The sequence below is a fragment of the Lontra canadensis genome, unplaced genomic scaffold (genome assembly GCF_010015895.1).
Source record: "Lontra canadensis isolate GAN:19392208 unplaced genomic scaffold, GSC_riverotter_1.0 scaffold94, whole genome shotgun sequence".
NCBI classification, from domain to species: Eukaryota; Metazoa; Chordata; class Mammalia; order Carnivora; family Mustelidae; genus Lontra; species Lontra canadensis.
In genome coordinates, this window is record NW_022631088.1 from 1,951,968 (window position 1) to 1,966,243 (window position 14,276).

A 14,276-nucleotide genomic window follows, 5' to 3' on the forward strand; every position below is an offset into this window, starting at 1 on the left:
CTGTGGTTTTTTGCAGTGTTCATAGTTGGGATCACGTTACTCAGGGCCTGGTAGAACTTGGCTTCATTTTAATGGATTCATATGGGCCAAAGAAGATTCTTGATGGAAAATCTATTGAAACGAGCTCAGGTCTTTCAAAAATACCAAACCAGCATGCATGTAAGCTGGGTGCCAATATCCTGCTGGAAACTTTTAAGGTGAGTCTCCAGTTGGGGAACCATTCCCTAATTCTGTCAAATTGTATTATAAACAGGACATGGCATTTGCTTGGAAGCTTGGAGGACAAGGAAATTTGAGTATGCAGCAGTTTCCAGGAACAGAGGTTGGAATAGTAAATGAAACATGACAGATCCAGCTTGATGGAATATTTACTTTTTCATCCTTTATTTATATGAGGTTTTCATTTAATTTCTCCTTTTTCTGTTTATTAGAAATTTTAATATAAATTAGCATTTCATGATTTACTCTTCTTCCTCTAGTAGTAAATCATTTTTGATCATTTTCTGTTTTGGCGGGTGCTTTTGGATGCTATTATACAAAAAATAATCTTTTAGGTCACTGTAGAACATCAAACTTGAAGAATTATGCTTATTGGTTCATTGTTTCTGAAGAAACCAAAATAGTTCTTATATTTTTAAATTTATTACCATATAACGACCGTCATCTCAATCTTAATTTCTGAAACCGCTTTTAAAAATGCGTTTACTTTCAATTAAAACAAGAGCTAGTTTTGTCTGAGGCTAAACAACTTTGCTAATGATTCCTCTACGTCATTTTCTTGACATTAAATTAACGTAGCTACACGCCAAACGTGTCTGCTGAAGATGTTACTTGGAGGCTAATTTGAATGTAAATCTATTCCGATTCAGAACTATGAAGTGAATGTGTATAATAGTCCTTGAGAGTTGTCTGTTAGATGATGCAAATGACCTTTTTAAATAATCTGATTTATTTAAATAAATAAATAAATCTGATGTATTTGAATAAATAAATACATCTGATTTATTTAAATAAATAAATCTGATTTAATCTGATTAAAAGTGTAAGAGATTTAAATATTTTTTTGTTTTAAGATTAATTTTTTCTTTTTAAACTAGTGAGGTTCTCTTTGGTTTCACACAAATGTCTCTGTCGAGGCATCTATAAAGCATATAATTTACTACTAGTAATCTAGTGTTAGTCGGAGATCTGAAAGAAATTAATCTGTACTGTAATCAAGTTAAGAATTTTAATGAAAATTCAAAATAGGCCTTTTTTTTTTTTAGGGGACTATTGTGCTTCTAGAAAGCAAGGAAGGGTTTGGAAAAGATTTTTTGGATTTCCAGAAATTTTCATGGGCTTTTAAATTTTAGGATGAGAGTCCTACATGGCATACTGTCCGAAATCAGGGTTTGGGCATGTAGTGGATACCTTAGTAGAATTGTTCCTTTTTGATGCTGAACCTAACACATAGCAGTTGTTCCACGTGAGCCCTCTTGTAGGCTAACAAACCTAGTAGTTGGCCCTGCCAGTCAGTCTTCTGAGCACAGAATGAGGATAGAATTGAGTGACTCCAATGGAATACTACGCAGCCATGAAAAGAAATGACATCTTGCCATGTGCGACGACGTGGATGGAACTAGAGCGTATCATGCTCAGCGAAATAAGTCAGTCAGAGAAAGACAACTATCCTGTGATCTCCCTGATATGAGGGAGAGGAGATGCAACATGGGGGTGAAGGGGGTAGGAGAAGAGTAAATGAAACAAGATGGGATTGGGAGGGAGACAAACCATAAGTGACTCTTAATCTCACAAAACAAACTGAGGGTTGATGGGGTTATGGACGTTGGGGAGGGTATGGGCTACGGTGAGTGCTGTGAAATGTGTAAACCTGGCGATTCACAGACCTGGACCCCTGGGAATAAAAATATGTTTATAAAAAATAAAATTTAAAAGAAAAAAAAATTGAGTGACTGTCTTTCCAGATGATTCACAGTATATTTGTCTTTGAAATAAACAGTCGAGTTTTACCCATATCCAAACTGTTCCTCATTCTGCCTAACATGATTTGATGCAATTATGAGCTGAAGGTCACCATAAATATCCCATAAAATGAAATATTTTACTGACTGTTCTGTCCTTTTCAGATCCATGAGATGATCAGACAAGAAATTCTGGAGCAAGTACTCAACAGGGTTGTTACCAGAGCATCCTCTCCCATCAGTCATTTCTTAGGTATTGAACTGTGAATGGGTAAAAAGGTGTGGAAGTTCTAGGAAATATTTTCCTGTAAATATCCTACTATATTGGTCCTAGATTGATTTTTTTTTTTTTTTTTTTAAATAGGCTCCATGCCCAGCATGGAGCCCAGTGCGGGGCTTGAACTCATGACGTTGAGATCGAGACCTGAGTTGAGATCAAGAGTCAGACTCTTTAAAGATTTTATTTATTTGAGGGCGCCTGGGTGGCTCAGTGGGTTAAGCCGCTGCCTTCGGCTCAGGTCATGATCTCAGGGTCCTGGGATCGAGTCCCGCATCGGGCTCTCTGCTTGGCAGGGAGCCTGCTTCTCTCTCTCTCTCTCTCTGCCTGCCTCTCTGTCTACTTGTGATCTCTCTCTCAAATAAATAAATAAATAAAATCTTTAAAAAAAAAAATTTAAAAAAAAAAAAAGATTTTATTTATTTGACAGAGATTACAAGTAGGCAGAGAGGCAGGCAGAGAGAGAGAGGAAGGGAAGCAGGCTCCCTACTAAGCAGAGAGCCCGATGGGGGCTTGATCCCAGGACCCTGGGATCATGACCTGAGCTGAAGGCAGAGGCTTTAACCCACTGAGTCACCCAGGCTCCCCAAGAGTCTGACTCTTAACTGACTGAGCCACCCAGGCGTCCTGGTCCTGGAAAAAAAAATTTTTAGTGATGCAGTAGTATAATGCAGTATCTTTGATTGTGATGCCAGTGAGACATAAGTCCATTTGCACTGTGGTCGTCGAGAAGGAAAGGAGCATCTAACTAATGAGTAAAACTTCTGTCTTGCATCAGCTTTCTCTCTTCTGTTTTAGTATTTTTCTGATGAGTGTTGTCCTTATGCTGCAACTCATTGACCTCTCATTTCCTTAACCCTTGACGTTCTGGCTTCACTCCTCTCTTTGTATTTTAACACATATCTTCTAAGGCCAAATCCACTGGTCTTTTCTTACTGACTTTCCTAATTTCTGTATCAGTCAACACCGTTTACGATTTCCCTGAGACTTCTTAGGTTCTCGGGTAACAGTTTGCTTTGTATCCTGCGTGTGATCGGCTCTTCTCTTCCTCCTTTAGTGGTTCCTCTTCTTCTGCCCATAAGTACTGGACTTTGCAGAATCTTGATGCTTGACACTCGATTCTACTTTTTTTCCTTCTTTATGGCTTTACTGAAGAATAACTGAAGTACAGTGTTTAAAGTCTAACAGTTTGATGACTTCTGACATGTGCACAGCTGTGAAGCCATCTACAAAATGAAAATGCACATATTACCCACAGATGTTTCCTGGTGCCTCTTTGTAATTCTTTCCTCCATCCCACTCTTCCTCCCCGCCTCCTGTCTCCAGTCCAGTTTGCTTTCTGTCTATAAATTAAATGCCATTTTTCAAGTTTTATGTAAATGGAATCCTACTGTATGCACTCCTTTTTTTGTCTGGCTTCTTTCACTCAGCATAATTTTTTTTTTAAGATTTTATTTATTTATGACAGAGAGAGATATTGAGACAGGGAACACAAGCAGGGGGAGTTGGAGAGGGAAAGCAGCTCTCCGCTGTGCAGGGAGCCCGATGCAGGGCTCGATCCCAGGACCCTGGGATCATGACTTGAACTGAAAGCAGACACTTAACGATTGAGCCACCCAGGGGCCCCATCACTCAGCATAATTCTTGTGAAATTTTTCCGTGGCTGTTGCAGGGATTAGTAGCTGGTCCCTTGTTATTGTTAGTCGTCCTACCTGGTGAGAATATAAGCTCAATTTACTTATTCATTCACTTGTGGACAGGTTATGTAGGTTGTTTCTGATTTGGAGCTATTACGAATAAAGCTGCTATAAACATTCATGTTTAAGTCTTTTGAGGAAATGTGCTTTCATTTCTCTTGGGAAAATACCTGGTAGTGGAATGGGTACATCATATGGGAGATCTGTGTTTAATAGTTTAAGGAACTGCCGGGCTGTTTTCAAAGCGGTTGTACCATTTTCCACTTCTGCCAGCAATGTTGCTATCATTCCACATTGTGACCAATACTTGGTTTGGTTAGTCTTTTTAATTTTAGTCATTCTGATAGGTGCTTGATAGTATCTCATTGTGATTTTCAAATATCTGTTCGAATCTTTTGTCCATTTTTAAAAATTGAGTTGTTTACCCCCTTATTACTGAGTTATAAAAGTTCTTTATATATTCTAAGCACAAGCCCTTTGTCAGATATGTGCGGGTTTTTTATTGTTATGTTAGTCACCATACAGTACATCATTCGTTTTTGGTGTAGTGTTCCATGACTCATTGTTTGCATATAACAGTGCTCCATGCGGTCCGTGCCCTCCTTAATACCCATCACCAGGCTCACGCATCCCCTTAGTCGCCCTCCCTTCTAAAACCCTGTTTGCCAGAATCCATAGTGTCTCCTGGGTAGTCTCCCACTCCGATTTCCCCCTCTTCATTTTTCCCTTCCTTCTTCCTCATGTCCTCCACGTTCTTCCTTATGTTGCACAAATAAGTGAAACCATATGATAATTGACTCTCTCTGCTTGACTTATTTCACTCAGCATAATCTCCTCCCGTTCCACCCATGTTCATGTAAAAGTTGAGTGTTCATCCTTTCTGATGGCTGAGTAATATTCCGTTGTATATACGGACCGCATCTTTATCCATTCGTCTGTTGAAGGGCATCTTGGCTCATTCCACATTTTGGCTGTTGTGGACGTTGCTGCTATGAACACTGGGGTGCATATGGCCCTTCTTTTCACTACATTTCTGTCTTTGGGGTAAATACCCGGTAGTGTACTTGCAGGGACATAGGGTAGCTCTGTTTTTTTTTTTGTTTTTTTTTTTTTTAAGATTTTATTTATTTATTTGACAGAGATCACAAGTAGGCAGAGAGTCAGGCAGAGAGAGAGGGGGAAGCAGGATCCCTGCTGAGCAGAGAGCCCAATTCGAAGCTTGATCCCAGGACCCTGGGATCATGACCTGAGCCGAAGGCAGAGGCTTTAACCCACTGAGCCACCCAGGCGCCCCTGTTTTTAATTTTTTGAGGAATCTCCACACTGTTTTCCAAAGTGGCTGCACCAGCTTGCATTCCCACCAGCAGTGTAAGAGGGTTCCCCTGTCTCTACAACTTCTCTAACATTTGTTGTTTGTTGCCTTGTCGATTTTCGCTGTTCTAACTGGTGTAAGGTGATATCTCAGTGTGGTTTAGATTTGAATCTCCCTGATGGCTAATGATGATGAACATTTTTTCATGTGTCTGTTAGCCATTTGTATGTCTTCTTTGGAGAAGTGTCTGTTCATGTCTTCTGCCCATTTTTTGACTTGACTATTTGTTTTTTGGATGTTGAGTTTAAGAAGTTCTTTATAGATCTTGGATATCACCCCTCTGTCTGTAGTGTTATTTGCAAATATCTGGGTTGCCTCTTTGTTTTGTTGACTATTTCCTTTGCTGTGCAGAAGCTTTTCATCTTGATGAAGTCCCAAAAGTTCATTTTCGGTTTTGTTTCCGTTGCCTTTGGAGACACGTCTTGAAAGAAGTTGCTGTGGCTAATGTCGAAAGGTTACTGCCTGTGTTCTCCTCTAGGATTTTGATGGATTCTTGTCTAACCTGGAGGCCTTTCAACCATTTCGAGTCTGTCTTTGTGCGTGGTATAAGAGAGTGGTCCAGTCTCATTCTTCTGCACGTGGCTTTCCCATTTTCCCAGCACCGTTTATTGAAGAGATTCTTTTCTCCACTGGGTATTCTTTCCTGCTTTGTCGAAAATTAGTTGACCATAGAGTTGAGGGTCCATTTCTAGGTTCTCTACTCTGTTCCACTGGCCTGTGTGTCTGTTTTTGTGCCAGTACTATGCTATCTTGGTGATCACAGCTTTGTAAGAGAGCTTTAAATCAGGCAATGTGATGCCCCCAGCTTTTTTTTTTTTTTCTTTCTCAACGATTCCTTAGCAATTCAGGGTTCCATACATTTCCTTGGCATTTCCGGTTCCATACAAACTTCAGGATTGTTTGTTCAAGCACTTTGAAAAATGCTGGTGGAATTTTGATTGGGATGGCATTGAAAGTATAGATTGCTTGGGGCAGCATAGACGTTTTAACAATGTTTATTCTTCCGATCCATGAGCATGGAATGTTTTTCCATCTTTCTGTGTCGTCTTCAATTTCTTTCATGAGTGTTCTGTAGTTCGTAGAGCACAGATTCTTTACCTCCTTTGTTAGGTTTATTCCAAAGTATCTTACAGTTTTTGGTGCTATTGTAAATAGAATTGATTCTCTAATTTCTCTTTCTTCAGTTATATAGTTAGTGTATAAGAAAGCAACTGATTTTTGTGCATCCATTTTGTATCCTGCCACATTACTGAATTGCTGTGTGAGTTCTAGTAGTTCGGGGGTGGAGTCTTTTACGTTTTCCACATAAAGTTTCCTGTCATATGCAAAGAAGTTTGACTTCTTTGCCAATTTTAATACCTTTTATTTCTTTTTGTTGTCTGATTGCTGTTGCTAGGACTTCTAGTACTATGTTGAACAGTAGTGGTGAGAGTGGACATCCTTGTCGTGTTCCTGATATCAAGGGAAAGGCTCTCAGCTTTTTCCCCATTGAGAATGATATCCACTGTGGGTTTTTCATAGATGGATTTTATGAAATTGGGGAATGTTCCCTCTAGCCCTATAATCTGAAGAGTTTTAATCAGGAAAGGATGCTGTATTTTGTCAGATGTTTCTTCTGCATCAATTGAGGGGACCATGTGGTTATTGTTTCTTCTCTTATTTATGTGTTCAATCACATTGATTGATTTGCAAATGTTGAACCACCCTTGCATCCCAGGGATAAATCCCACCGGGTTGTAGTGGATAATCCTTTTAAGGTACTCTTGGATCCTATTAGCTAGGATCTTGTTGAGAATCTTGGCGTCCATATTCATTAGGGATATTGGTCTGAAATTCTCCTTTTTGGTAGGGTCTTTGCCTGGTTTGGAGATCAAGGTAATGCTGGCCTCATAGAGTCTGGAAGTTTTCCTTCTGTTTCTATTTTTTGAAACACCTGGAGGAGAATAGGTATTGTTTCTTCTTTAAATGTTTGATAGAATTCCCCAGGGAATCCATCAGGCCCTGACCTCTTGTTTTTTGGGAGGTTTTTGATCATTGCTTCAATCTTCTTATTGGTTATTGGTCTATTCACGTTGTCCGTTTCTTCCTGTTTCAGTCTTGGAATTTTATAGGTTTCCAGGAATACACCCATTTCTTCCAGGTTATTTAATTTATTGTCATATAGCTGTTGATAATAATTACTAATATTTGTATTTATTTCCTTGGTGTTAATCGTGATCTCTCCCGTTTCATTCATAATTTTATTAATTTGGGTCCTTTGTCCTTTCTTTTGAAAAAGTCTGGCCACTGGTTTATCGATCTTATTAATTCTTTCAGAGAACCAGCTTCTAGTTTCATTAATGTGTTCTATTGTATTTCTGGTTTCTAATTCATTGATCTCTGCTCTAATCTTAAGTATTTCCCTTCTCCGTTCATGGGTTAGGTTTAACTTGTTGGTTCTCCAAATCTTTAATGTGTAAGGATAGTTTGTGTATTCAGGATTTTTGTATTTTTTTGAGAGGCTTGGATGGCTATGTATTTCCCCCTTAGGACCGCCTCTGCTGTATCCCATAGGTTTTGGATCGATGTGTCTTCGTTCTCATTGGTTTCCATGAATTGTTTATTTTCTTCTTTGATTTCCTGGTTGGTCAAATTCCAAGTGTTTGAATTTTTTTTTTTTTTTTAATTTTATTTTTTATAAACATATATTTTTTTCCCCAAGGGTACAGGTCTGTGAATCCCCAGGTTTACACACTTCACAGCACTCACGATAGCACATACCCTCCCCAATGTCCATAACCCCAACCCCCCTCTCCCAACCCCCCTCCCCCCAGCAACCCTCAGTTTGTTTTGTGAGATTAAGAGTCACTTATGGTTTATCTCCCTCCCAATCCCATCTTGCTTCATTTACTCTTCTCCTACCCACTTAATCCCCCATGTTGCATCTCCTCTCCCTCATATCAGGGAGATCATATGATAGTTGTCTTTCTCCGATTGACTTATTTCGCTAAGCATGATACCCTCTAGTTCCATCCATGTTGTCGCAAATGGCAAGATTTCATTTCTTTTGATGGCTGCATAGTATTCCATTGTGTATATATACCACATCTTCTTTATCCATTCGTCTGTTGATGGACATCTAGGTTCTTTCCATAGTTTGGCTATTGTAGACATTGCTGCTATAAACATTCGGGTGCACGTGCCCCTTCGGATCACTACGTTTGTATCTTTAGGGTAAATACCCAGTAGTGCAATTACTGGGTCATAGGGTAGTTCTATTTTCAACATTTTGAGGAACCTCCATGCTGTTTTCCAGAGTGGTTGCACCAGCTTGCATTCCTACCAACAGTGTAGGAGGGTTCCCCTTTCTCCGCATCCTCGCCAGCATCTGTCATTTCCTGACTTGTTAATTTTAGCCATTCTGACTGGTGTGAGGTGGTATCTCATTGTGGTTTCAATTTGTATTTCCCTGATGCCGAGTGATATGGAGCACTTTTTCATGACATCTGTTCATGTCTTCTGCCCATTTCTTGATTGGATTCTTTGTTCTTTGGGTGTTGAGTTTGCTAAGTTCTTTATAGATTCTGGACACTAGCCCTTTATCTGATATGTCGTTTGCAAATATCTTCTCCCATTCTGTCAGTTGTCTTTTGGTTTTGTGAACTGTTTCCTTTGCTGTGCAAAAGCTTGTGATCTTTATAAAATCCCAATAGTTCATTTTTGCCCTTGCTTCCCTTGCCTTTGGTGATGTTCCTAGGAAGATGTTGCTGCGGCTGAGGTCGAAGAGGTTGCTGCCTGTGTTCTCCTCAAGGATTTTGATGGATTCCTTTCTCACATTGAGGTCCTTCATCCATTTTGAGTCTATTTTCGTGTGTGGTGTAAGGAAATGATCCAATTTCATTTTTCTGCATGTGGCTATCCAATTTTCCCAACACCATTTATTGAAGAGGCTGTCTTTTTTCCATTGGACATTCTTTCCTGCTTTGTCGAAGATTAGTTGACCATAGAGTTGAGGGTCTATTTCTGGGCTCTCTATTCTGTTCCATTGATCTATGTGTCTGTTTTTGTGCCAGTACCGTGCTGTCTTGATGATGACAGCTTTGTAATAGAGCTTGAAGTCTGGAATTGTGATGCCACCAACTTTGGCTTTCTTTTTCAATATTCCTTTGGCTATTCGCGGTCTTTTCTGGTTCCATATAAATTTTAGGATTATTTGTTCCATTTCCTTGAAAAAAATGGATGGTACTTTGATAGGAATTGCATTAAATGTGTAGATTGCTTTAGGTAGCATAGACATTTTCACAATATTTATTCTTCCAATCCAGGAGCATGGAACATTTTTCCATTTCTTTGTGTCTTCCTCAATTTCTTTCATGAGTACTTTATAGTTTTCTGTGTATAGATTCTTAGTCTCTTTGGTTAGGTTTATTCCTAGGTATCTTATAGTTTTGGGTGCAATTGTAAATGGGATGGACTCCTTAATTTCTCTTTCTTCTGTCTTGTTGTTGGTGTAGAGAAATGCGACTGATTTCTGTGCATTGATTTTATATCCTGACACTTTACTGAATTCCTGTACAAGTTCTAGCAGTTTTGGAGTGGAATCTTTTGGGTTTTTCACATATAGTATCATACCATCTGCGAAGAGTGATAGTTTGACTTCTTCTTTGCCGATTTGGATGCCTTTAATTTCTTTTTGTTGTCTGATTGCTGAGGCTAGGACTTCTAGTACTATGTTGAATAGCAGTGGTGATAACGGACCTCCCTGCCGTGTTCCTGACCTTAGCGGAAAAGCTTTCAGTTTTTCTCCATTGAGAATGATATTTGCAGTGGGTTTTTCATAGATGGCTTTGATAATATTGATATATGTGCCCTCTATCCCTACACTTTGAAGAGTTTTGATCAGGAAGGTATGCTGTACTTTGTCAAATGCTTTTTCAGCATCTATTGAGAGTATCATATGGTTCTTATTCTTTCTTTTATTAATGTGTTGTATCACATTGATTGATTTGCAGATGTTGAACCAACCTTGCAGCCCTGGAATAAATCCCACTTGGTCATGGTGAATAATCCTTTTAATGTACTGTTGAATCCTATTGGCTAGTATTTTGGTGAGAATTTTTGCATCTGTGTTCATCAAGGATATTGGTTTGTAGTTCTCTTTTTTGATGGGATCCTTGTCTGGTTTTGGGATCAAGGTGATGCTGGCCTCATAAAATGAGTTTGGAAGTTTTCCTTCCATTTCTATTTTTTGGAACAGTTTGAGGAGAATAGGAATTAGTTCTTCTTTAAATGTTTGGTAGAATTCCCCCGGGAAGCCATCTGGTCCTGGGCTTTTGTTTGTTTGGAGATTTTTGATGACTGTTTCAATCTCCTTACTGGTTATGGGTCTGTTCAGGCTTTCTATTTCTTCCTGGTTCAGTTGTGGTAGTTTATATGTCTCTAGGAATGCATCCATTTCTTCCAGATTGTCAAATTTGTTGGCATAGAGTTGCTCATAATATGTTCTTCTAATTGTCTGTATTTCTTTGGTGTTCATTGTGATCTCTCCTCTTTCATTCATGATTTTATTTATTTGGGTCCTCTCTCTTTTCTTTTTGATAAGTCTGGCCAGGGGTTTATCAATCTTTTAATTCTTTCAAAGAACCAGCTCCTAGTTTCGTTGATTTGTTCTATTGTTTTTTTGGTTTCTATTTCATTGATTTCTGCTCTGATCTTTATGATTTCTCTTCTCATGCTGGGTTTAGGGTTTCTTTCTTGTTCTTTCTCCAGCTCCTTTAGGTGTAGGGTTAGGTTGTGTACCTGAGACTTTTCTTGTTTCTTGAGAAAGGCTTGTACCACTATATATTTTCCTCTCAGGACTGCCTTTGTTGTGTCCCACAGATTTTGAACCACTGTATTTTCATTATCATTTGTTTCCATGACTTTTTTCAATTCTTCTTTAATTTCCTGGTTGACCCATTCATTCTTTAGAAGGATGCTGTTTAGTCTCCATGTATTTGGGTTCTTTCCAAATTTCCTCTTGTGATTGAGTTCTAGCTTCAGAGCATTGTGGTCTGAAAATATGCAGGGAATGATCCCAATCTTTTGATACCGGTTGAGACCTGATTTAGGACCGAGGATGTGATCTATTCTGGAGAATGTTCCATGTGCACTAGAGAAGAATGTGTATTCTGTTGCTTTGGGATGAAATGTTCTGAATATATCTGTGATATCCATCTGGTCCATTGTGTCATTTAAGGCCTTTATTTCCTTGTTGATCTTTTGCTTGGATGATCTGTCCATTTCAGTGAGGGGAGTGTTAAAGTCCCCTACTATTATTGTCGATGTGTTTCTTTGATTTTGTTATTAATTGGTTTATATAGTTGGCTGCTCCCACGTTAGGGGCATAGATATTTAAAATTGTTAGATCTTCTTGTTGGACAGATCCTTTGAGTATGATATAGTGTCCTTCCTCATCTCTTATTATAGTCTTTGGCTTAAAATCTAATTGATCTGATATAAGGATTGCCACTCCTGCTTTCTTCTGATGTCCATTAGCATGGTAAATTCTTTTCCACCCCCTCACTTTAAATCTGAAGGTGTCTTTGGGTTTAAAATGAGTTTCTTGTAGGCAACATATAGATGGGTTTTGTTTTTTTATCCATTCTGATACCCTGTGTCTTTTGATTGGGGCATTTAACCCATTAACATTCAGGGTAACTATTGAGAGATATGAATTTAGTGCCATTATATTGCCTGTAAGGTGACTGTTATTGTATATTGTTTCTGTTCCTTTCTGATCTACTACTTTTGGGCTCTCTCTTTGCTTATTCAATATTTCCTGTAGCGCTGGCTTGGTGTTTGCAAATTCTTTCAGTTTTTGTTTGTCCTGGAAGCTTTTGATCTCTCCTTCTATTTTCAATGATAGCCTAGCTGGATATAGTATTCTTGGCTGCATGTTTTTCTCGTTTAGTACTCTGAATATATCATGCCAGCTCTTTCTGGCCTGCCAGGTCTCTGTGGATAAGTCTGCTGCCAATCTAATATTTTTACCATTGTATGTTACAGACTTCTTTTCCCAGGCTGCTTTCAGGATTTTCTCTTTGTCACTAAGACTTGTAAATTTTACTATTAGGTGATGGGGTGTGGACCTATTCTTATTGATTTTGAGGGGGGTTCTCTGAACCTCCTGGATTTTGATGCTTGTTCCCTTTGCCATATTAGGGAAATTCTCTCCAATAATTCTCTACAATATACCATACCTTCTGCTCCCCTCTTTCTTCTTCTTCTGGAATCCCAGTTATTCTAATGTTGTTTCGTCTTATGGTGTCACTTATCTCTCGAATTCTGCCCTCGTGGTCCAGTAGCTGTTTGTCCCTCTTTTGCTCAGCTTCTTTATTCTCTGTCATTTGGTCTTCTATATCGCTAATTCTTTCTTCTGCCTCATTTATCCTAGCAGTGAGAGCCTCCATTTTTGATTGCACCTCATTAATAGCTTTTTTTATTTCAACTTGATTAGATTTTAGTTCTTTTATTTCTCCAGAAAGGGCTTTTATATCTCCCGAGAGGGTTTCTCTAATATCTTCCATGCCTTTTTCGAGCCCGGCTAGAACCTTGAGAATCGTCATTCTGAACTCTGGATCTGACATATTACCAATATCTGTATTGATTAGGTCCCTAGCCTTTGGTACTGCCTCTTGTTCTTTTTTTTGTGGTTAATTTTTCCGCCTTGTCATTTTTTCCAGATAAGAGTATATGAAGGAACAAGAAAATACTAAAAGGGTGGCAACGACCCCAGGAAAATATGCTTTAGCCAAATCAGAAGAGATCCCAAATTGTGAGGGGGGTGGGGAAGGGGATAAAAAGAGGTTCAGAAAGGAAAAAAAAAAAAAAAAGAAACAAATAAAGAAAACCAATAATGAAAATATATACAAAGGAAAAAAATATATATATATATTAGATAAACTAGTTAAAAAAGAAAAGGGTAAAAGTTAAAAAAATTTAGCAGAAGAAGAGAAAAAAAAATTGAAAAAAAAAATTAACTGCAAGGCTAAAGAATCATGGGGAGAAAGCCATGAGTTCTGTGCTTTGCTTTCTCCTCCTCTGGAATTCCGCTGCTCTCCTTGGTATTGAAACTGTACTCCTTGGTAGGTGAACTTGGTCCTGACTGGGTTTCTTGTTGATCTTCTGGGGGAGGGGCCTGTTGTAGTGATTCTCAAGTGTCTTTGCCCCAGGCGGAGTTGCACCGCCCTTACCTGGGCCGGGCTGAGTAATCCGCTCGGGTTCGCTTTCGGGAGCTTTCGTTCCCTGAGCGCTTTCCGTAGAGTCCGGAGGACAGGAATGAAGATGGCGGCCTCCCAGTCTCCGGCCCAGAGGAGCCGAGAGCTCAGGCCCCCACTCCTCAGTGCGCCATCAGAGAACAGCGCCCAATTACTCCCGTCACCCTGGCCTCCGGCCGCGCTCCGAGCTGACCAAGCCTGCGACCGGTTCAAGGTAACCCCGAGCTGAGAGTCACTCCTCGGCTCTGTCTCTGTAGCCGGCTTCCCCGTTCTAATACCTGTAAGCTCTGCGACACTCAAGACACCTCCGATCCTTCTGTGACCCTGCGGGACCTGAGGCCACACTGACCCCGCGTGGGCTTCACCCCGGTTAAGCCTCTGGAGCGATGTCCCTCAGCGGAACAGACTTTTAAAAGTCCTGATTTTGTGCTCCGTTGCTCCGCCGCTTGCCCAGAGCCGGCCCCTCCCCCCGCGGTCTATCTTTCCGTGGCTTTGGATTCACGTCTCCACCAGTCCTACCTTTCTGAAAGTGGTTGATTTTCTGTTTCTAGAATTGCTGTTCTTCTCTTCGATCTCCCGTTGGATTTTTAGGTGTTTGCAATCTTTAGATAAGCTATCTAGCTGATCTCCCGCTACCTGAAGTAGTCTCAGCTGCTACTTCTCCGCCATCTTGACTGTTCCTCCCAAGTGTTTGAATTTTGTCCAAACTTCTTCTTGTGGTTGAGTTCCAGT

The 14,276-nt window shown here is 39.7% G+C and overlaps 1 protein-coding gene across 2 annotated transcripts in view; it reads left to right on the forward strand.

Moving 5' to 3' along the window:
* FANCI (FA complementation group I) overlaps positions 1–14,276 on the forward strand; it is an 89,761-nt gene that overhangs the window by 31,795 nt on the left and 43,690 nt on the right. For both annotated transcript variants that reach the window (XM_032836947.1, XM_032836946.1), the window contains exons 13-14: positions 17–197; positions 2,127–2,214. In XM_032836947.1, coding sequence (XP_032692838.1) covers positions 17–197; positions 2,127–2,214 — 269 coding nt within the window. The remainder of the gene's footprint in view (positions 1–16; positions 198–2,126; positions 2,215–14,276) is intronic.